The sequence below is a fragment of the Pholis gunnellus genome (assembly GCF_910591455.1).
Source record: "Pholis gunnellus genome assembly, chromosome: 2".
NCBI lineage: Eukaryota > Metazoa > Chordata > Actinopteri > Perciformes > Pholidae > Pholis > Pholis gunnellus.
The window spans coordinates 4,237,909-4,259,567 of NC_136536.1; the positions used below are offsets into that span (position 1 = coordinate 4,237,909).

The following is a 21,659-nucleotide window of genomic DNA, read 5'->3' on the forward strand; positions in this document are numbered from 1 at the left end:
TCGCTACTTCCTGCAGCAGAGACGGGGCTGCAGGCTCGCTGGCTCCAGTGTTGACATCAGAACATATCCGGGAAGACAACAAACAACACGTCGATGGGGCAGACACACGGGTCTGCACTCCTGTGAGAAACGAAGGAGTACGAGGTGAGTCCACTCTTTATTTTAATTGCCGCTTATCATGTCAACATCTGCTGTAAAGTTAGACCACAATCAGAATCAGCTTTATTGGCAATGTATACATGGAATTTGACTTCGGTTTACACGTTGCTCTCAACGTACATAGCCTACATAGAATATACAAATAAACAAGAAAAATATAAAAACAAGGACATTAAAGACAACGTAGAACAGAGAAACTGAGCATTAACATGTAACTACTATGTACAATATCAATATATATCGAAGAATATATATGAACATAAACAACAACAATGGATTTGGGATATTATTGCTGCTTATGTCAACATCTGCTGTAAAGTTAGATCCATGATATGTTCACTTGCCTACTTGTTGTTGCACTGCATTACGAATGGATGTCATCACTTTGTCCATAACAACAACAATGTAATGATATACAGTTTTAGGTAAAGAACCAGGAATGGCTGCTGATGTGGGAGGATCTGGATAATGATTTGAAGGCAGTGAGCTTCAACAGCACACTTCTCAAAATGCACACTAGCTGTGATGTCAGGCTGGAAACCAGCGGCACAAACAGCCAAAGTCACAAATGTGAGGATGGCGACTCGTGCCGTGCTTCCACATTGCCCCCCGGCTGGATCAGAGAGGTGAGGCAGCGGAAAGCAGGCAAGACAGCGGGCAAAATGGACATCTACATTACAAGGTGACTCGTTGTTTTCTTGTAATCGTACCTTCCATCATGACTAAGTGCTTTTGCAGATTCAGTGTCTAATTGATTTTCTTTTCTCTCTCGGTTGTGCAAAGTCCCCGAGGACAGAGGTTCCGCTCCAGAGCATCCCTGCATGCCTTCCTCCTGAAAGATGGAGAAGGCAGCTTAGACATAAAGCTCTTTGACTTCACAGCATCCAAGGACGACGTCGTCAGCCCTTCGCAGGTACTCTCCTCCAAAGGGAAGCGCGGGAGGAGAAAGAAAAGACGCCCAGATGGACAGCAGGAGACAACAGAGGATTCACCTCCAAATAAATCTAAGAGAGCCTCTTCCTGCCTCGGAGGTGATGCTGAAGACGGAGAAGCGAAGAGTTGCACACAAGCTGCACCTTCAGCTACAGAGGATGATGTCAGACTGCGGGAGACTCCTCAGAGGGCGGGTCAGCTGAGGGAGAAGCTGCTCAGACTGGCTCCTTCCAGTGAACAACAAAACGAGGAGGCCGACTCGAGGCCTTCTGTCCCGACGCTGAACGTTGAACCTGCCACTGAGAGCGAGAACGAGGGCGAGGATGAGCGAGGCGGAGAGGAGACGCAGGTTTACAGCAAAGGCGACAACGAGACTAATTCTGAGCCGGAGGCCGACACCAACAGTCATCGGGATGAGGAAGAGGAGGTGGGAGCTGGTGGGAGCTGCACGCCAGTGAGGAATTCCCAGAATAGTAAGCATGGTCTTCACTTTTCTCTGGATCTACTCTATTTTCTTAAAACTTACTTTAATTTAAGGATACAGTGCAGCACAATCACTACAATTTCACATTTTAACATGTCATTTTTTCTCTACCCAGCTGCCTTCAGATTTCTTTGTCACTTCCAGTCATGAATAAATGAAAAGTCAAAAAGGAACCAAAGTCACACAAAGAACCTAATTAAAGAAAAGATGGACGGAGATATGTTCGATAGAGGAAGGCAAGAAGAAATGTAAATTACTGGATATATCTTAATTTCTCCATTTTAGTTCCCATGTTCCAATAGTTGCTTAACTTCAGATGTGACCAAAAAAATATTGCCTTGATCTCATTACTTTACAGTTGAATTACCACCAAGTATCCTAAATATTCACCAACTGAGCCACTTAACATTCATCTCTACTTTATCTGTAAGGTGTTTGGGTTCATGCACATACATATTTTAATTTCCTCATTTATAATTCTGCTCTGTGGCGGTGTTTCTTTTTAAATAATACATTTTTAAAATTAGATTCTAAATCTAGGCTCAGTGTGTGTGAGAGACGCGCGGAGCAGTTTTATTTTATTCTCATTCATTTGTAGATTTCGGTCTAAATCTGCATGGAAAGAGACGGTAATATTAAAAACATTAAATCAAACATCTCAGCAGAAATGATATGCAAAAAAAAAAAAAAAAAGTTAATCAAATATTACATAAGAAAATTCACTTACAGGACACACACAACATGTCTGCAGTCAAAAGCAAAGCAGCATCTATAGCCTCTCATTAAGGTGAAGTGATTGCACCTGAGGGGAGAGGGGCGGGTCCTTTCCAGGCAGGGGTGCTGTCTCTACCTGCCTCTGGTGTGATCATGTGATCTCCTTGATGGCGATATGCGTGTTTTTAAAATATACTGTTTCTTATCTGCCTAGAATCCAAGAGCGTGGAAGACAAACGGAAAACAAGCCCTTATTTCAGCAGGAAACCCTGCAGAGACGGTAACGTTTAAAATGTCTCTTTTTTAAAACAAGACGCAAAGAGAAAGCTTGTGTGTATGTGAGACATAAAACATACCTTAAAACATTAAGGAGACACGTATACCGTCTGTACACAGGCCTGAGTCCACCCAGGAGGAAGGCCTTCAGGAAGTGGACGCCGCCTCGCTCGCCCTACAACCTCGTACAGGAAACCCTTTTCCACGACCCCTGGAGGCTCCTGGTGGCCACCATCTTTCTGAACAAGACCAGCGGTTAGTAAGAACCACACATACACACTTTGCGTTGCAACAGTGTTTTACCAAACGGCACTCAAGTCTGGCATTTTCAACAATGCAGGCAAGATGGCCATACCAGTGCTGTGGCAGTTCTTTGAGCGTTACCCGTCTGCAGAGGTGACCCGCGAGGCCGACTGGAAGCCCCTCTCTGACCTCATGAAGCCACTCGGCCTGTACGAGCTGAGAGCCAAAACACTCATACGCTTCTCAGGTGAATGTGTGTTAATATGTCGCCAGTGCAGATTTGTATGGTTTTAATAGCAGTGTATGAAGCGATATGATCCGCCACAAAACCTCACAAACCCCCTTTTTTCTCCTGTGTAGATGAGTATCTAAGTAAACAGTGGCGTTACCCCATCGAGCTGTACGGTATCGGGAAGTACGGCAACGACTCCTATCGGATCTTCTGCGTGGGAGAGTGGAGAGAGGCGAGTCTGTTTTGGATTGGATTCGTTTTGTAATGTCCATGAATGCCACGTCACAGTAATTTTTTTAACGCTTTTCTTTTACGTCAAAAGGTGAAACCCGAAGACCACATGTTGAACAAATACCACGCCTGGCTGTGGGAGAACCACGAAACACTTGGAATCTGAAACACAAAGCATGAGGAACTGCAAGCAACATTTGCACATCATCACATAAATACACGTTACTTTAGTATTATGATGAACTTGATACGTCAAACCTGAAACCTTTCAAATTATGCAGTAATATTCTTCCTTTTAAACTGTTTTATGTGTAATAAAAATGTTTTAAGTGGTTTAAAAGGTTGAAATGATTCATGAGTGGATGATTCGTCTCGTCTCGTGTCTTTATATAAGACCCGGAGACATCTTGTGACAGTGTCTGGTTCGTCCATTGTCACAGGCCGGTGATCTTTCTTTTGAAACGCACTGACGCATGACCTTAAACTTCAAGCAGCAGCTTTCTTTTTGACGAGGTGTGGGGGGGGGGGGGGGGGGGGGGGGTAACCTGATTCCCAAGGCAACTGTTGCCACCGCAAAACACTCGGTGAATGCACAGGCATGTCACGGTTTAATGTCTAACTAGTGCCGGCACAGTAATTTGCTATATTTACATTTTAGGAGCTGTGTGATGATTGACTAGAAATCTTAATTGCAACTTCAAAGAGATAATTAAATAGTGCAGGATTTGACACTTTGGAAAGTTTCATTCCACCAAGACGAACGGAAGACACGGCTTGGAACTTCAAAATGAGACTACGTAAGAAAACACCTTTTTTTCCCCCATTTTTGGGTCTTTTTTTAGAGTGACTAGTATCTTAAACATGCGCTGTGATTCATCTCACAGCGGCCATCTCCATAGCTTCCACACCAGTGTGGATTCCTCACAACACACTTCCTGTCCGGCAGAGTCGCAGCCTGGTGGTCACCCCCGTGACATTTCCCAGCATCTCGGACTCTGCCCGGCTGTGGACGAGCTGTCAGGTAGGCAGAGTCATTGACACTTCATCCACGGCCTGACTGTCCTATTGTGTAATGAGGAAGATTGTGTTTATTTGAGGTAAAAACAACAAAAATACTCCCATAAATCTGCTCTCTAGAGTATTCCAAGACTGAACCCTTTGCATCCACCGTTGGTCCATAAACGCACCGTTAGTCTGGAGACGCCAGCTGTTCACCACCACAACCACCAGAGGTCAATACTCATGCAGAGGAGAGAGTACCACAGGTGCGGATATTTCACTAACATAGATTTCACTGATGCCAGCTTTGCTTTGGTGAGCTGTGTTGAAAGTCCCTAACTTCTGTGTCAGGTATCATCAAGTGTGGAGAAAACCTTTTTATGGAACCAGCAGTGAGAGAGAAGAGTACAGGTAAAGCAATAAGCACTTGCATTACATACTGCATAACTTAACGTTCATTGGTGACAAAGGAAACTCTTTCCTGCAAGGAAGGAGACGCGTGAGCAGTTAAAGAGGCAGATGGAGGAGAAACATGTAGCACTGAAGCTGCAGCTGGCCGGCAACGTGAAGGAAGCGGAGCATCTACGAGAAGTGGACCGCCTCGCCCTGTCCGGTGAGAGGGAGCTGAGGATCCAGCACAGCAAAGCAATGACGGCTTACAGAGACGAGAACAAGAGGGTGAAGTCCCACATTATGAACCGCTTTTGTGTTTCATCTCCCTCACAATGGTGTGTCCGTGTAATGCTGTTGAACCGGATGCTCTCGGGTTACAGTCAGGAGTGGTTGAGGTTTTCCTCCTGTGTGTTTTGCAGCTAATGGAGCAGAGCTGGAGGGACAGAGCACTAACGCGCTCCCAGGAGACCCTGAAGGAGAGAGAGCTGCTGGGCCTCAACCCCATTAACTGGAGTGGAACACTGAAATAGGATGAACCTCAAACATCCACAGTCAAAAGCTCGGCTTCACGCCTCGCTGGAGCACTCGAGCGTGCACGAGTTGTCAACATGAAACTGGGATGCAGCACATGTGATTAGTGCTACGGAGGGAACTTGAGATGTTTGTAGGATTTTATTGTAAACTGGGAGGAACCAGATGAAACCGTCCAGCATCCCTCTGAATATACAAGAATGTGGATTTATCCCCTATCTTACATTATAAGGGTTGTTTCAATCACTGCTGTGGGTTTCAAAACAGTGAATCCATGACTTGAATTAGTACTCCATCAATTAGCTAAAATAGTGTCAGACAATGGACTGATCTTTTTTGTGTGTTAAGTATCACAATCGATGCAGCAGAACCAGAGATAGTCATTTTTATCTTGTGCCTTTTTTCTTCCTTGTCAAAACCTGGTGCCTACATTACCCACAATGCAACCTGACCATCAACAGTTCTGTTTGAGATTAAGAGTGTAGCCTTGAGCTGCTAGCCTCAAGCAGAGATGAGGAGCGGGTTACAGTCTAGTGAACTCACTTCCTTCTAACTCCACATCCTCAGATATTTGTTAATTTTCAAACTTGTAGTCTTCAGTCTCAAACAACTCTTTTTCTGTAGCCATAAAAGACTTCATACAACTATTTCCATGTGTGGAGTAGTGCTCCAAAAGACCTGCAAACAGACTGATCTGTGAAATCCTTTCAGTGTTTCTCCCGGTCACTGATTTCCTTCTTGTCCTATGATTCATGATGCAACATTAAACTGTAGAAAATCATTTTCAACAAGCTGAAATGATTTTGCTTTCTCTTTATGCGAAGAACAAAGGAAATTGGACAAAAATCAATACAAAATTCAAATATAAAACATGAGGAGTGACGGACGTTTTATTGTAAAGCAAACGTATATAACGAACGACGACTATGGAGAACTTTCCACACGAGGAAAAAACTAAAAAGTAGATGGTTGGGAGTACGAAGTGATGCTTCGGTGGCTTTATCTGCTAGAATAACGGTTGAATTGACAAAAAAAAAAAAATACATTGAAAATACACACAAAGGGAAATGTCAAGAGCAAAATATGATAAATATCTCCCCCAATAAATATTGCTTTCAAAATAAATTAAAAGGCAACAGAAAGCGGCTTTAATCATCCAGATCACAGCTGGTATTTAAGCACAATAAGCAAATCCCCTCACAGCAGTAGTGTTGGTGATCCAACACAGCTGTTGGAGTCTCCCATGCCAAAGTAAGTCAATAAATAAATACATAAGGTGTCGTTGTACCGATTATTTAAAATTCTATTTTCATGCATTATTACTAAAAATAATCATTCAGTACGTAAGGAGGTAAAAAGTCATTCTGTGAACATAAATAACCAGTGGCTCGTTATGGAAATATCCCAGAGTTTCAATGAGCGTTCTTTTCGGGGGGAATCGTGAGACTCGCAACCCAAACCGGTGTATCGCCTTCAGTCTGTGGGAAACCTTCTGCTTCACAGCGTCGAGATAATGAGAAACACGATGGACGGGATGACAGGAGGTTTTGATTGTGTGGAAGAAAACGACATCATTTCAACATCGAGGCCAAGATGAGACATCCAAATGTATAATAGAGTTTAACAATCAGTAGTGGTCTTCATGTTCACCCCTCGCTCCCAACAAAGTGGAGGTAGAGGATTAAGTTCAGTTCCTTTACGTCAGTGCAGTTTTGCTTCCTTCTTCCTCTTCAGGATTCACGGCTTCATAGCCTTCAAGTTCTGACTCTTTTCCTGTGTTCTCCTACTCATGAACATAAATTAACCCCGAGCCCTTTCAAGTAACTCCCTGAATGGCTAGCATTGCAGGGATGATTTCCTGCCCCCCCCACCCCACCCCACCCCACCCCTAGTTGAGTCTCATTCACCTTAAGTGGCTGGTGTTCCTTTCTCAAACCGAGGCCCCAGACAGTCTAGCGTCCCTTCAGAAATCCGTCCAGCATGTAGTCTCCCTTTTCCGTCAGCCAGTATCCGGCCATAGCAGCAACACCTCCGATGAAAATGGCCGTGAAAACCATGTCGCCCTTCGCGGCGAGCGTAGCTATGGCGCAGATTACAACGCCAAAGAACATCTGCTGCAGTACGAGGACCTCGTCGTCCGTCATGTCGTCAAACAGACCCTTCTCTGGGCCGGCTGAGGAGGAAGAGGGAAAGAAAGTGAGCCGACCGATCTGACGCGCAACAATATCTGCGTTATAATTGTCTTTCTATGCTCTGTGTGTTTACTGCTACGGCTGCTTACCAGGAGGCTTATTCTCAACACAAATGCTATCTCTTCTGATGAACCCGTCAGCACAGTCACAGTGGAAGGAGCCCTCCTCATTGATACAGGCCTCATTGAGTCCTGGGCACGCTATCGCACGATCACTACATTCATTGACATCTGTGCGAGGAGGCAAAATAATAAAAAATCTTCAGTTTCAGGAAATCAAAAATAAACAAATAAAAGGTGCAGAAATAGAGTAAATAAGCGGTACAGTATGTCCTTACCCAGACACTTCGCTCCTCTCAGTTTGTAGCCACGTGCACATTTCTTACAGCGGGCAGGACCACTACCCATGCAGCCCACACACGCCTGGTCACAGCCTGGACACAAAAGCACCGAGGTCAACGTTACGCGCTAAACTGGGCAATAAGCGCGATATTGTAGGAATAACTGAATTTGTCACGCAGTGGAAAATGTTTCCATTCCCACAAAACCTGCATGTAATGAAGTTTACAACAACACAACTAGATCTGAAATGATTAGTCAACAAAAAAAAAAAAAATGTAATGGCAAGTACTGTGATAGTCGATGACTCATTTTAATTTTTCAAGCAAAAATGCCAAACATTCACAGCTAATATATGTCTTTGTGTTTTGGACTGTTGATAAAATAAAACAATACAAATGAAGCTCATGCTGTGGTAAATAACAGGAAATAACATAGAACAGGCATTTCTCTCTACTTTCTGGCATTTTATAGATAAAATAATGAATACAAATTAAAAAAAGATTAATCAATCATTTAAAAAAAAAATGTCTTAGTTGCACAGAAAACCTAGTTTTTTTATTATAGCTTCGACAAACACGACAGCTGCAGAACATTTATGGAGGCGCACTTGCATGATTTCATTTGGTAATGAACGCTGACCACAGCTACTACACAAGACAACGTACCTCTGCATTCATACGATCCTTCTGTGTTGTGACAGAAGGTGTTCGAAGGACAACGAGCCAGCTCTGTACCGCACTCGTCAATATCTAAGGAGACACACAAGAGCAGTCAAACAACACACATCCAGAAAACTGGCACAAAAGAGTCGACGAAATGTCTCCACATGACCTCTGAAGCCAAACTCACCCACGCACTTGTTGTCATGAAGGATCCAGCCGGGTTTGCAGTCGAGGCATTTGTAGTCCTGCGGCCCCGCGCATTTCTTACACGAGTGGTAGCAAGCTGCAAAGAGTTAAGAGGAGAGGAGTCAGTTCAAGAGGACGTCAAACAGACTTAAATACATGTGGAGGTTTGTAGCAGAGGTCTGAATCTCAGGCACCTGCACAGGCTCCTATGCTGGCGTTAGAGCTCTTCTCTCTGTAGTAGCCATCAGCACAGCTCTGGCACAGACGGCCCGAGTATCCAGGGTCACAGACACACTCTCCGTCTCCGAGGCGAGTCCCCTCCCCCTCGCAGCGGCCCAGACCTCCACACACACCGCCGGGGCTCGAGGGACACTCTGTAATTGAGGAAACATTATATTAGTAAATATATAAATTAGCATGGTGATTTTTTTTTTTACATCTTTATGAACACCTGAGGATGAATAAGGTTTGGTGAGGTTTTCTACACTGATATCAGGAAGCTTCTGTTTAATGCTTAATGTTTTTCACACCTTTGCAGTCAGGTCCAAAGCTCCCAGGTGGACAGCAGACTCTCAGCTGCTCTATGCACAGCCACTCAAACAGGTCCGGTGCCTCCTGCTGCCTGCAGGACACACAAAGTTAAAACAGGGGCATGGTATTACATCCCAACAAAACACTTTCCTCTCTCCGATTCACCAAAATCACAGAACATAATACACATGTCTCGTTTACCTGTGGAACCACCATGTCTCCACTTGGTCCTCTATCTGCTCCAGCAGCTGGTTACATTCAAAATCTGCTTTCTCACAAGCAGATTCTACGATCTCCAGGAGCCGAGTCTCACTGAAACAAGAGAGCAGCAACTAGAGATGTAAGACAGAAGCAGAGTAACAGAACAGATGCCGTCTCAGCCCCAAAGAAGAGTGGAGCCTCGCTGTGGTCTGCTGAGAGGATTCACAAAATATCATTTAAATGCAAATGTGCGGTGAAGACAAAAGGACGACACACAAGTGTGTGTGTTGTTATATATTACCCCCCCCCCCCGATTGCCTCCGGGTATTTCCAACACTGATACCAAGTCAAGTATTGACTGACTCCACAATCCCCATATATCAAGTAACTCAATAAACCTGTGACTCCGATTTAAATTTTCTCTCACCTGCTCGCATACTTAGCCAGCTTCTCTTCTTCCCAGGCAGTGTTTCCTCCCCCAAAGTTCTTGGTGGCTGTTCTCTCCAAGCCCTAAAAAAGCAGCGAACATTTCAAGACTCGGGTTGTACTGAAAGAAGACGAGCACGAATGTGTCGGCACATCGGCTTAGCTGCAGTACCGTAATGAAACTCTCTGTGAGTTTTCGGCAGGTCTGGCACGGCGCGGTCTGGACTCTCACCACTGAGAGCTCTGAGAGAAGCACCAGAGCAGGCAGGAACGGCCAGGCCCACCACATGGTCCTTCAGAAAACACACACACAACCAGTGATGTACAGCAAATTAAAAAAAAGAATTGGGGTTGATATACTTCTTAGTGAAAAAGCTTCACCCATCACGAGTCTCCAGAGACCCCGACATAACTTCCACTGCCTGGATGCAATGCAGTATTACTGCATGCACAAAACGTGGACAAAACAACAAGAACATCTGTACAACACAATCATACACAACGCCATGCAATATATATATACTTTTGTGATTACTTTTGTAGTTATATGTCATATAATACAAAGCAATCGTATACAAAGCCATGCAATATTAGTATTTATTGGGACAGTGGTGATGATTTATGGTATTTTTAAGCTGTATTTTAGTAGATTAACTGGATAGCATTACACTGCTGCCCTGATATTAAGCTCATCCTACTTTGTGACGTCAAACAGATTCATATTTTCATCCAGATTTAAGTTATTTTCATAATTTGGGTGATATTTAAACCTGCACACAATGCAATCTTCAAGTAGAGGGACAACTCTCCAATTACTGTTTTATTAATAAAGTATTTAGTCACAGTTAGACAAGCTTTTAAAAACAACTGGTTGGGATGCTCCTCTTACACCGTTAGCATTAGCATTAGCTAGCTCAGCATCAGCACCACACAAAATTAGCCACAACTAGCTAAGGTCGCTAGCTAGCTGCTAGCCGAAGCTAACGCTGTCCGTCATTGTCAGCTAATGTTTCCGGTGTATCGTTTAAAGTCCACGAGACTCCGGCGACAGCGTCCTCCCAACGTTAAATATATGATGAGGTATCTTTTATTGCAGTTGACGTTACTCTGATATCAGCTAGCCAAACTAGCTAACTCAGGTTTTTTTTGTGTTACCTTGTTGCAAAGCCACGACGTCCTGCGACGCACCAACTGATGATGATGAGGATGATCGTCCGGCTCACACAACGCAGGCGGACAGTTTCACACTTTGGTCGGACGCTTTTGATGCTTCAAGTGGGCCATTGTGGTTGGTAAGCCAGCCGAATGACTAGCTAGCTGCGCAGCTGCAGGCTGGTGTAGTGGAAGCTAGAGATGGCTGGAGATGAATGAATGAGCAGCTTCCAGTTGGTTCTGTTCTGAACTGCTGAAGACACACAGGATGTGGCCCCGCCCAAAGACAGCTGGGATTTAATTCATCAACCAATCAGTCACCTTCACATTTTACATCATGGCAGCTCTTGTTAAGCTCTTTAGAACTACATTTAACCACCTAGTAATGTCATGTTTTTGTTCTTTTAAGTATGCTGAAATCAAGGATACAAAACTAGATTTTTACCATTTGCAGATATCTGCATTTACCAAATAAAATTGACAATTCAGAGTAAGTAAGTAAGTATTAATTTGTACTTGTCAAAATACCTATGAACTGACTGATATACTTGTGGGTTCCTTTGTGAGAAGCATCCTCCTGATGCATTTTATGGATCAGGATTTAAATGTCACGCGTGTCAAACAAAAAGACGTTGCCATGTTTGCATTGAATAATAATCCACAATGTTTTGTTGTTAGAAAAGAACATCTGACTATATGATTCAGACGGATTCTTCATTCAATCCCACTTTAAACAGTACGACAAAACACTGTATAAAAACAGACAAAGCAATTTAATGTATACTCCTGTACAAAAAGAAAGGAAATAGCTTATTTTTGTTTTAAGAAAATCTTCATGTCAGGGCTTTCCACAGTTAGCCTTTGCTGTTATTTTTACAGTTAAATACCACAAAATACCCAATAAAAGTATAATACAACATATTTACAGTAACAGTCATTTGCAGTATAGTGCAGAGGTTACATGTCATTTACAGTAACTGACTAGTATTATATATATTTTATAAGCCCCGATAAATCTGGACTTTTATACCACAATACTGCAAAATGTGAATGGTGCAGTATTATTTTGTGCATTAGCTATATTTAGTACATAGCATTTACAGTATCTTACTATAAAACACAGGTGCACTATCGTACACCAAAACATATTTACAAAGATCTTTAATTAATGTTTAGTCTGTTGCAATAAATGTAGTAGGGTTAGTGAGTTTTTAGGGTCTTAGGTGTTTTGTAGTAGTGATTACTGTATAATACACACTTTTCCAAATCTAGACAACATGATACACACAGATATTAAATACCATCTGCTTAGTGTTTGGGAGCTCTTTCTCAAGCTTCAGATAGCTTATCATTGTCCCATATCTCCACTATGTCTTATGATTGTACTTATATACTGTATTTTAACTAAGTTGTGACTAAACTGAAGCACACTGACGGTAACGCTGTTTTACTTTAAAACATCTTTAAAGTAAAAGTACTGTTGAGGTGACTTACTAGCTGCCTTTGAGTCACAGCAAAAATACAATAAAATGTAATGCAGTATATGCATTAGGCTACATGTCCATGCAGAATGTCATATATTAGTAAATATGTCAAACACAATAACTTGGTTTATGATGGATAAACAGAGTTAAGACAAAACAATGGAGCAAATTGCTTGTTTGAGATTCTAGTTTTACATTTTAGTGTAATTTTAGTGACCTATAGGCTTTTTTTTTGGTTTGTTGGTCTTGACTCGGCCTCGCTCTGCCTTTATCTTAGTCTTGACTTGGTCTCAACCTCTCAAAGTCTTTTTCGGCTTTAGGTGGTCTTGACTACGACACTGGTGTGTGAGCTTTTATTTCTCCGGAGCTGGAATTGTCGCTGCTGTTTCCACTGACACATGACCCCAGATGTTTATCAGCAAATGCAAAATCTGCAACGGGAGCATCTCCCCAGAGAAAATCCCTTCAACTTATTACCGGCTGCTCATTCCTAAACTGAAGCTTGTTCTTGTGTCATCGTCTGCTGTCAGACCCATTCCATGTCACTGATCTTGTGGTTTGAGTCAGGACTGGAGGGAGGCGTGATAAGACAGGGCTGCAAGGGCACCGTTTCCCCAGAGTCTTTGACTCCCGCCCCAACACAGCTCTGGGACACTCCCGCGAGGCGTAAAACAGTTGTCCCCGCCGTGAACCCTGACAGCCGCCGCGCCAGAGCTCGGGATGCCATCCTGAGGCCCCCTGCTCGTTTCCGTCTGGCCGATGCAGTAGCCATTTGCCGAGCCCCGGCCAGTTCAGTCAGAAAACCCAGGCTCTGGGAGGGGAGGCTGTACACATGAAGGCCGCGGAAAAGTTCCGGCAGCGGCCGCAGACCACCCGGAGGCTCGGGTGGGAGTGCTTCAAACTGCACCAACATGAACCGCTCACCGGCGCGACCCTGCAAATAGTCTGCTAGGACACAGCTCAACGAAGCTGTAAAAACATCCCCACAGGGAGAAGAGCCAGTGCGGCGGCTTCCTTCCTCCTCTTCCTCCTCCGTGTCTACGCTCCTCTCCCAGCTGCGAGCTCCCCATTCTTCAGCCCTTATCCAGGCGGCCTGGGATAGGACCAGCACCACTTTGCCCCCCTGCTTCTGCAGTCGGTTCAGTCTCGAGTGGAGCCAAAGCACGGGGCCCAGCGCGCCGAGCTCGGTCTGGCTCCACAGGTCCAGAGACACGCTGAAGCCCAGGGCTTGGAGGGACGAGCCCAGGTGACTCATCAGCTCCGGCATAGCCTGGTCGTCACCAGGTGGGTACAGCAACACCACGTGACCACCACCCACAGCACCTGGAATAGAGGAGGGTTAAAACCTTTCAGAGAGTTTATTAAAGGAACACTTTCTAGCAGAGAGTAGATGAGAGGATCGGTATCACGCTCGTATCTGTCTGCTGCTGGTACCAGGAGATGGTTAGCTTAGCACAAAAACTAGAAACAGAGTTAAACAGATGGCTCTGTTCAACACTTACAAAATCGTAATACCGGCAGGGAGGAGTTTGTCACACTAGAAGCTTATTATAGCCACTAGAAAAGATTCAGACTATGAATGAGAATTTTAGAAAAAAGGGTAAAAGTGAAACTTTAAACATAAGAACATCTCTATATTCACACATCTCTATAAATGTATCAATGAAAATGTAACAGGATAAAGAGTATGTGGAAAATAGTGGTTGCCCAGTGTGAATTAGATGTCAGGCTTTCTCATACCTTTAACATCATCTTCTTTCAACCACCTCCACATGTATCCTTGAAGGGAACCAGAAGTAGAAAATGATTTATTTTTGCTAAGGTGCTATTAATATCTAATGACCAACAGATATTTAAAAACTGACCTTTTAGGACTCCTTGTATAAGATAGGCTCCAAGTGTGGCCAAACACATCAGTATTAGTCCGATGAGGATTAGGAGGCTCCATCTCCACCGAGATGCTGGAAAATAAATGAATTATTAAGTACAGAAGTCTTTAAAAAAGAAGTTTCACAGACTTTGCCAAGTGTACAGGGAGTGTGTCACAACGTATCCGCCACATTCTAGTGAAAACAAATGTAGCTTGTTTTAGCTGATATAGTTAAACATTAAACACACTTAATCTGGGCAATGATTAACAGTCTTACTTGTAAATGGACACTGGGGCTCTAAATATAAATCCATCCCATCTAGCTTTATCTTTAAAAAAAAAAGAGTGAAAGAGTTATGGTTAGCCCTGTATGCAGCGCAGGAAGAAGCAGTGAAACGCAGACAGATCGGGCCTTTGGAGGTCATCTTGTCCTGGTCACAAGCAAGACACCAAAGGGCCTGATTGTATGTAAAGATTATATTCAAGATATCAAGACAAAGATCACCTGAACACAAAGCAGCGGATGTGACGGCACATTGAAATCTCCTGCTTTCTGAAAAGAAAAAGTAAGAAATAAAAGGAATGAATGAATGAATAAATAATCACCAATAAGAAAGTGAAGATTTATTATTATACATAAACAATAACAGTGGTTCCTAAGGGTGAGGGTTAGGTCTATGGTTGCAGTTAGGATGTGCAGAAGTGGATCAAGTATTTAGATTCTTTACTTTAAAGTAGTAATGCCACAATGTAAAAAATACTCAAATAAAGTAAACTTAAGTAAAAGTACATAAGCATTGTTGGAAAAATGTATGACTTTAAAAGTTGTCTTTAGCCAGAAAATAGTTATATTAAATGTTGTGTTATTATATATTGGATTAATGTTACCGATGCATTAATGTGTAAGCAGTATTTTAATGTTGTATGTGGTTGAGATGAAGTTGAACTCATTTACATTGTGTTGGTTTTATTTATAGCTGTCACATAAAACAACTCTGAAACGTAGCAGAGTACAAGTAGTGAAATTAAAATGCAAATCAAAGCATGTCTATATTTTACGGAAGTAAGTACGTCTACTCTTCATCACAGAGGGTGTGACAGCTTACAGAGAAAGAAAAGGTTTTTGTTGATGGTTCTTTTACCCAATATCCAGAGAGTGTTGCGCTCCAGCCAGCATGTCTGTCGCTGTGCAGTCTCTGCCTGGAGCCCGTCACCTCTTCACACTGGCCTCCTGCCAGGTCTTTCTTGCACAGCCTCACCTCTGCCTCCAATCTGCAGGGGGCAGTCACATTCCAGATCAGGCCCGGGTCACCCTCCCTCATCCGGGGCTCCTCCACCGACACCGACACCGACACGTTGTGCTGCATTCTTTCCAGTGCATCTGAAGAAAAAATAAATAATAGAAACATAGTTATGCTGTCAAATCATTTACCGTGCTAGTTGTTGGGTTAGGTTGACTTCAATGAACGTCCCTCACCTCGTTGGTTTTTGAAAGGGCAGAATTCACTCCGAAGTGCTTTTTCCTTGCACCGCACCTGAAGAAAATAAATGAAAAACAAACTCCCAAATTAAAAAAAGTAAATAAAATACATTTGCAGTCGTCTTTTTCTTGTACAATTAACATGTCAGCTACCTGAAGGCACAGGCATGGCGTAGCAAGGTTTGATGGAATTTCCCTCTTGCCTTCGGGCTGCAAAGGTTAAAAAGAAAGTTTAACAGATATACCCAGACAACACTGACTTTTGACTAATAGATTAGATTGATATAAGTAGTTTAGCATTGACTGACCCACGCAAGAGCCTTTCCAGTTTCAATCACAACAATCGAGCACTTGGACTCGTCATCAACGTTTTCCATTTGGAGGAGGACCACATTTCTCTTAAGATCAGTCACAGCTCGCAGTCTGGGGACTGAGACATCACTCATCATGATTTGTAATTGAGCTGTAGCACTCTACAAGTACGTACAATTGTTTTTGCTGGCACTGCCTTGAGCACGCTCCTCAGCATGCACACAGTACACGTTAGTAGAGATGTATCGATAGTGAAATTCTGGGCCGATGCCGATGTTTGAAATAACAATTTGGCCGATAGCCGATGTTGTTGTTACTTTGTTTTTGCTGTTATGTATTCCCCTTTTGTGCCAGGGAAGCAAAGATGCATTCATATAAAATAAATTACTGAGCTGTTTCAAAATCATTCAGTAATTCATTACGCTGTCTTAACCTTTTAAAATAAACTTTCACATCAATAAGATTCTTTAAAAAGTGTGTCAAAAGCCCTTTTGGTGACTATACATCTACCGACTCAATGAGAAGAATGTTTCAGTACATAACCCAACAGAAATATTTGTTTTGTGATACATAAATTAAATGTAATGAAACGTAAAAGCGATTAGAAACATAAGCAGTGTTTGCCACTCATAGACTACTTGGATCAGGTATATTACCGGCTACCAAAGCATATTTGGCAACCCCATTTAGCAATTTTTTTTTTTTTTAATCTGTCTGAGAGAACAATGCCATCCACGATCAATCAACTAGTTGACTAGTAGCTGCTTCATTTTTTGTTGACTGTGACAACGTTCTTGTAGCGGATCCGCTATCTGCAAATATATCATCGTATTTGCCGATTGACCGATGGCAGTCCTCAGGCAAATATCGCTACCGGTGTTCGGAAAATAAATCGGTGCATGCCTACATGTTAGTCTATAAACAACACCTTTTTAAAACACTTCTTACCATCACATTTCTTTTCAGTCCCCTGAAGGTTCATGGAGCAAACTGTAAGAAAAGGAGGTTAATGTTCAGCGACAATGGTTGTCAGCAACTTCAAGTTATGCCCCTCACTTCCAGTCTGCAGGCAAACCTCACTCTACATTACAGCATCTGAACTCACCTTCTTCTAACGATGGGATTGTGATATTTTGTATGATGTCCGCTCCGTTTGAATGTGCGTAGACGAGGACCACGACTGGACTGCCAAACGTTGTTTTCTCCATCAACAGCAGCTGCAGGAAGGAAATATATAGTATAGAGAGTAGTAGTAGTAGTAAGTATTTGAAATCACTTAGTTAACAACAAACACACTAACAGATATTTTGGTAACTAGTCTTTCAGCACCGTAATAGATTTACACAGCGGTGGAAGAAGTATTCAGATCCTTTACGTAAAAGTACAATATAACAAAGTCAAATCTGTATTAAGTTTTGTATTTTTCTCTAATCTTAGCTTTTTTGTGTCAAATTGGAAAAACAGTGATTTTAATTAAGGCATCTAAGAAGTTTGGAGATGTCTCTTTGGCGGAACTGCCAACAACATCCCGACATCTGAAAAGTGCCCCAACCAGATACAGATTGTTTGGCCAAGAGCCACGAGCTGAATTGTTGGTTTAACCTTAACAATGTGCCTCAGGCCTCAGCACTGGATAGGAGATAAGCAAATCAACATTTTGATTTAAGGTCTAGTGTGAAGCGATCTGGTGGCATCTAACAGTGAGGTTGCAACCAACTGAATCGTGAAGTGAGCAGGAGAACTACGGTGGCAGACGCGAAAACACAGTTCTTGAGTAAATCTACATTGTTACTTTCCAGCACTGGAGATTAGTTAATTAATGAACAACAGAAACAACCACAACAAGAGGTCATTTCCTGACAACTGCTACCTTGTGTGTGGGCTGTTGAGAAGAAGGTTGGTCTAAACCGGAGTAGCTTGATTTAAACTGGAGTGTCTTGCAACAGTCAATGGAGCCTGGGGAGCTGATGCATACTTTCACCAAAGCTGTAACACAGAGAGTACAGAAGAGAAATGGAAAAAGTATAAAAAGTCAATCTGTATAAAACAATGCGTGTGACTTTTAAGTGTGTCGTGGGTTGAGTGTATGGCTCTATACCTCTCGGCTCAGGAAGCACGAAGTGACCACTTCCACCTGCCAGTTGATTCTTGTCAAACCACTGCTCTTCATCATTATGGTCACCAGACTCCTCAGGAACCTCCCTTGGATCATTTGTTTCTACAACAACAATCACAGTCAGTAAATAGTCTGCTACAGTGGAGAACCCAATGTGTTAAGACCATAACATCTGACTCATTGACAAGTCAAACAACTATGATTGAAATGCAGGAAACAACTGCTCAAGAGATGAGATGACCTGACAGTTTATCAGCAACGAGAACATTTATTGGTATAAGGAAACACTTCAAGGAAAAGATGAGAGAAAAATTCAAGGTATGTCACCCTAGCTGGCAAAGTCAAAGATACAAGATTTACGACAAAGCTACCTTGGACGGAGAAGAGGATTTGCAGGTACGGTTCACATTCTTGTGTGGCTGAACAGCGCAGAATCACTTTAAGCTGCACATGTGTAACGTTCACCGTATCGTCTGGATCGGGCAGAGCAGCAGCGAACGGAGAGGCTGTGGAAACAAAGAGCGCTTCTGCTTCAGACAAACTGTGAGGTTTATGACCGCGATATTAAATGCACTCGTGTTGATCGTGTCGCTACCTGAGCTCACGTGGCAGTCAGTCAAACCCTGAAAGGAAGAAAAGTTGTGGATGAGAATTGAACGCTCAACAATCAACTAAATGGCCAAAAATGAAAACACACCTCTTGAGTGGCACAGGTGTCAACAATGGTGAAAGAGGTATTCAGATCGTAATTCAGATATAATAGGGTTTCTGGTAGAACCCTCTCGTTGGGTTCTAGATGACACCCTTAGAAAGGTGGAAAAGTTCTGTAGAGAACTTTCAGAGAGGCTTCTGGATGGAACCATTACAGCCTAGAAGGGTTCTGGGGGGAACCTTTCACAGATGGTTCCAGTTATGACCCTTTAAGTTGGGTTCTTGGTAGAACCCCATGAAAGGGTTGCAGCTGGAACCTTTATAAAATGTTTTACCAAAACCCCAAAATGGTCCATGAGGACAAGCTGAAGAACTCTATGTGGTTCTAGTTAGCACCTTTATTTCTAAGAGTGTTCCTATATCACTGGCCTGCAATACATTTTCATTTAAATTTCAAAGTTGTATTCATAATAGCAATGGAAACTACAGACAGGTGAATATTTAAAGTAAATATTTAGTATATCAGTAGGAACAGTGACACAAGTGACATGTGCATTTAATTCTACTGGTGACGTCAATGCGTTTGGATCAATATTATCAAACCCCCCAAATGAGGGCCCATCTTTCAGTAATAGATGCTCCATTCCCAGGAGGGTTCCAGAGTGAGAAATTTATATGGCATATACTGTATACACTACATAAGTAGTCTGCGATACATAAGTATAATTTTACTAATCAATCGGCCTTTTTTCCAGCAGACATTTAGACTTGTCTTGGTTAGAAAGTGCAACTGATCACACTAACCATGGTCCCATTATATTTAAGTATCCCAGTGAGAGTGAATGTGTGACAGTGAACCAGCACACACAATTACAAACACTCTGAGACTAAAGCAGCTAAAAATTAAATGACTTTCAAATTAAATGGTCAATGTAGTTTAATACTTGTGTTAATGTTGTTAATGTTTTATGCTACTTCATACTTCTACTTCATATGTGCTTGTATGTATATTTGATAGTACACATGTTGAAGTTCTCTCTGGTTGATTTACATCTCTGAAACAGAAAGTTCCAGCACCAACAACCCTCCTTGGAAATGGAGCGGTGGAGTAAGGTGTCAGGCACAATAGTAAATAAGTAATGGACATTAAACTCTGCTAGCTCTCTCTCTCCCTCTCTCCCTCTCTCCCTCTCTCTCTCTCTCTCTCTCTCTCAATATTTTGTTATTCTGCATGTATGGATTGACTAGATTACAGACAACAGCAGAGTCCAAGTAATATTTATAAAGTAAAACTAGATCAACTAAATTATAAACGACCTATAACTGGATTTCTTTGTCGCCTTTATGATAAAAGTCACCTTTTTATGATTTGACTTGGTGGTTTTACAGGCCTACTGTATTATAAGTCATTATAAAGTCTCTTCAGATTACTCAATGGATAAAACACAAAATATGTCAGCTGTCATCTGTAGTACACCACATTGTAGTTTCAGAAACTTAGATAAGACTTTTATCCCGGTTTTGATACCTAGAATACTCCAATAATAAACAAGATACTGTGGCATTTTCATTCTTTGATGATGCAGAACAAAGTGGCTGAGATTGTGATGAATTAAGACAAAACAGATCATCAGAAACCTGAACGCTGTTATGATCAATTACCAGGTCCACCGCCATTAATATGATCAAAAACAGGATACAACTCAAGACCGGGATGCTTATGCGCATGCTTTGACTTGTTACCTCGCTACAGCTCAGTTCAGGTGCGTCACGGTCGATCATCTCCAGAGCTCCTGCAGACATGAACAGCCAGAAGCGAAGCAGTGGAAGCAGCGGGAGAGAAACACGAGGCTCCCGGAGGAGCGTAAGAGCCATATTTTGGGGAGCGCGTGGAAACAGCGCCTCCGCGGTTAGACTCCCCTCATCCGAAACTCAGAGAGTAAGAAGCCCATTATCCTTAAATCTACTCAGCAGCACACAGCGTGGCAGTGTTTTCCTCTGAGGACCCAGTTGCCATGGCGTGTCCAACACCAAGAAAGCACGTGTGGAACAAAATGCGCAGGAGCGTCGGTAGTTTCAGCTCGGTAGTTGGGCGTGCCGCGGCGCTACGTGCTCAGGTGGGATGGTGAAACTTGTCACCTGTACAAGTTTCAGTGTGGAATGCGGATTAGGAAATAAATATGATTCAATTAAACAGATCTAACAATGAGGATTGTGTAAGATTACAAAAGTGTTGTTGATAGAGCAGGTGTGTCGCAAGACTTCTTAGGAAGACGAACGTTTATTTAACAAAAAGATAATCTGTGCGTTATGATGCCCATACTACCATACTATTTAGAATGACAGAAAAATATACAGTATAGAAAAAACATGACAAAATATTCTACTAACTCTAGTCGCATTCTGCAGTGTGCAAGCCAGCATGCTTTTCTAACTATTGCGACCCACAATCCCTTGCGCAGCGGATATATATATGAGCAAGAGGGTCAAAGTTCAAAATGCCATGTTATGAGGACGTATTACGTCCCAATTAATTGGATACCGCACACAACAGCACATACTTTGTAAGGGCAGGTGCATCACGGAAGTATGCAGTTTGGAACACAGCTTTTGTTTTGCAAACTGCATTGGACATACTATGTTTTGGGACACACTAAACAGTATGGTGGTATGGTTATTGGCTCGCACAGTTAGTGCCTTGGACCAAGCTGTGTTATTTGATGCATTGGTGTGAGAATTTGTTGGGGAAAACAAGTGTCTGTTCACTGGTCCATCAACGCATATGTTTATGACCATGAATCTCCATTTATTTTAAAGCATTTAACCAAAACTTTCACAAAGAGAAAGGTGGGTGGAGGTT

The 21,659-nt window shown here is 42.6% G+C and overlaps 3 protein-coding genes across 3 annotated transcripts; 1 reads left to right on the top strand and 2 right to left on the bottom strand.

Moving 5' to 3' along the window:
• Window positions 1-22: 22 nt before the first annotated feature.
• mbd4 (methyl-CpG binding domain protein 4) lies at window positions 23-3,547 on the top strand. Its single transcript, XM_079169029.1, has 8 exons — window positions 23-144; window positions 579-841; window positions 943-1,565; window positions 2,505-2,570; window positions 2,687-2,821; window positions 2,907-3,056; window positions 3,170-3,273; window positions 3,364-3,547. Exons 2-8 carry the CDS (start codon window positions 609-611, stop codon window positions 3,436-3,438), a joined length of 1,386 nt encoding a protein of 461 aa, XP_079025155.1. The 5' UTR covers window positions 23-144; window positions 579-608; the 3' UTR covers window positions 3,439-3,547.
• A 3,600-nt stretch (window positions 3,548-7,147) lies between these two features.
• Window positions 7,148-10,024, bottom strand: creld1b (cysteine-rich with EGF-like domains 1b; the record flags this gene model as incomplete). The annotated part of the gene is made up of 10 exons (XM_079168867.1): window positions 9,907-10,024; window positions 9,736-9,818; window positions 9,309-9,419; window positions 9,107-9,198; window positions 8,771-8,950; window positions 8,578-8,673; window positions 8,394-8,477; window positions 7,725-7,820; window positions 7,477-7,617; window positions 7,148-7,368 (listed from the first exon to the last, which is right to left on the bottom strand). Exons 1-10 carry the CDS (start codon window positions 10,021-10,023, stop codon window positions 7,148-7,150), a joined length of 1,221 nt encoding a protein of 406 aa, XP_079024993.1. The 5' UTR covers window position 10,024.
• Window positions 10,025-11,692: 1,668 nt separating this feature from the next.
• On the bottom strand, window positions 11,693-20,827 carry LOC306704137 (interleukin-17 receptor C). Its single transcript, XM_079170353.1, has 16 exons — window positions 20,543-20,827; window positions 18,744-18,771; window positions 18,520-18,654; window positions 18,131-18,250; window positions 17,903-18,018; window positions 17,138-17,249; window positions 16,981-17,022; window positions 16,029-16,150; window positions 15,874-15,930; window positions 15,718-15,775; window positions 15,383-15,621; window positions 14,746-14,793; window positions 14,518-14,569; window positions 14,236-14,331; window positions 14,111-14,149; window positions 11,693-13,693 (listed from the first exon to the last, which is right to left on the bottom strand). Exons 1-16 carry the CDS (start codon window positions 20,672-20,674, stop codon window positions 12,897-12,899), a joined length of 2,193 nt encoding a protein of 730 aa, XP_079026479.1. The 5' UTR covers window positions 20,675-20,827; the 3' UTR covers window positions 11,693-12,896.
• Window positions 20,828-21,659: the final 832 nt, after the last annotated feature.

Bases quoted from the DNA above. Each gene is read 5' to 3' on its own strand.
- mbd4 (XM_079169029.1), top strand. From the start codon at position 609: ATGTGGGAGGATCTGGATAATGATTTGAAGGCAGTGAGCTTCAACAGC. The intron at 842-942 runs GTGACTCGTTGT...GGTTGTGCAAAG, and splicing joins ATGGACATCTACATTACAAG to TCCCCGAGGACAGAGGTTCC. The intron at 3,274-3,363 runs GCGAGTCTGTTT...TTACGTCAAAAG, and splicing joins GCGTGGGAGAGTGGAGAGAG to GTGAAACCCGAAGACCACAT.
- LOC306704137 (XM_079170353.1), bottom strand. From the start codon at position 20,674: ATGGCTCTTACGCTCCTCCGGGAGCCTCGTGTTTCTCTCCCGCTGCTT. The intron at 18,772-20,542 runs GTAACAAGTCAA...TCTTCCTTTCAG, and splicing joins CTGAACTGAGCTGTAGCGAG to GGTTTGACTGACTGCCACGT. The intron at 13,694-14,110 runs GTATGAGAAAGC...CCTCTATTCCAG, and splicing joins GAAAGAAGATGATGTTAAAG to GTGCTGTGGGTGGTGGTCAC.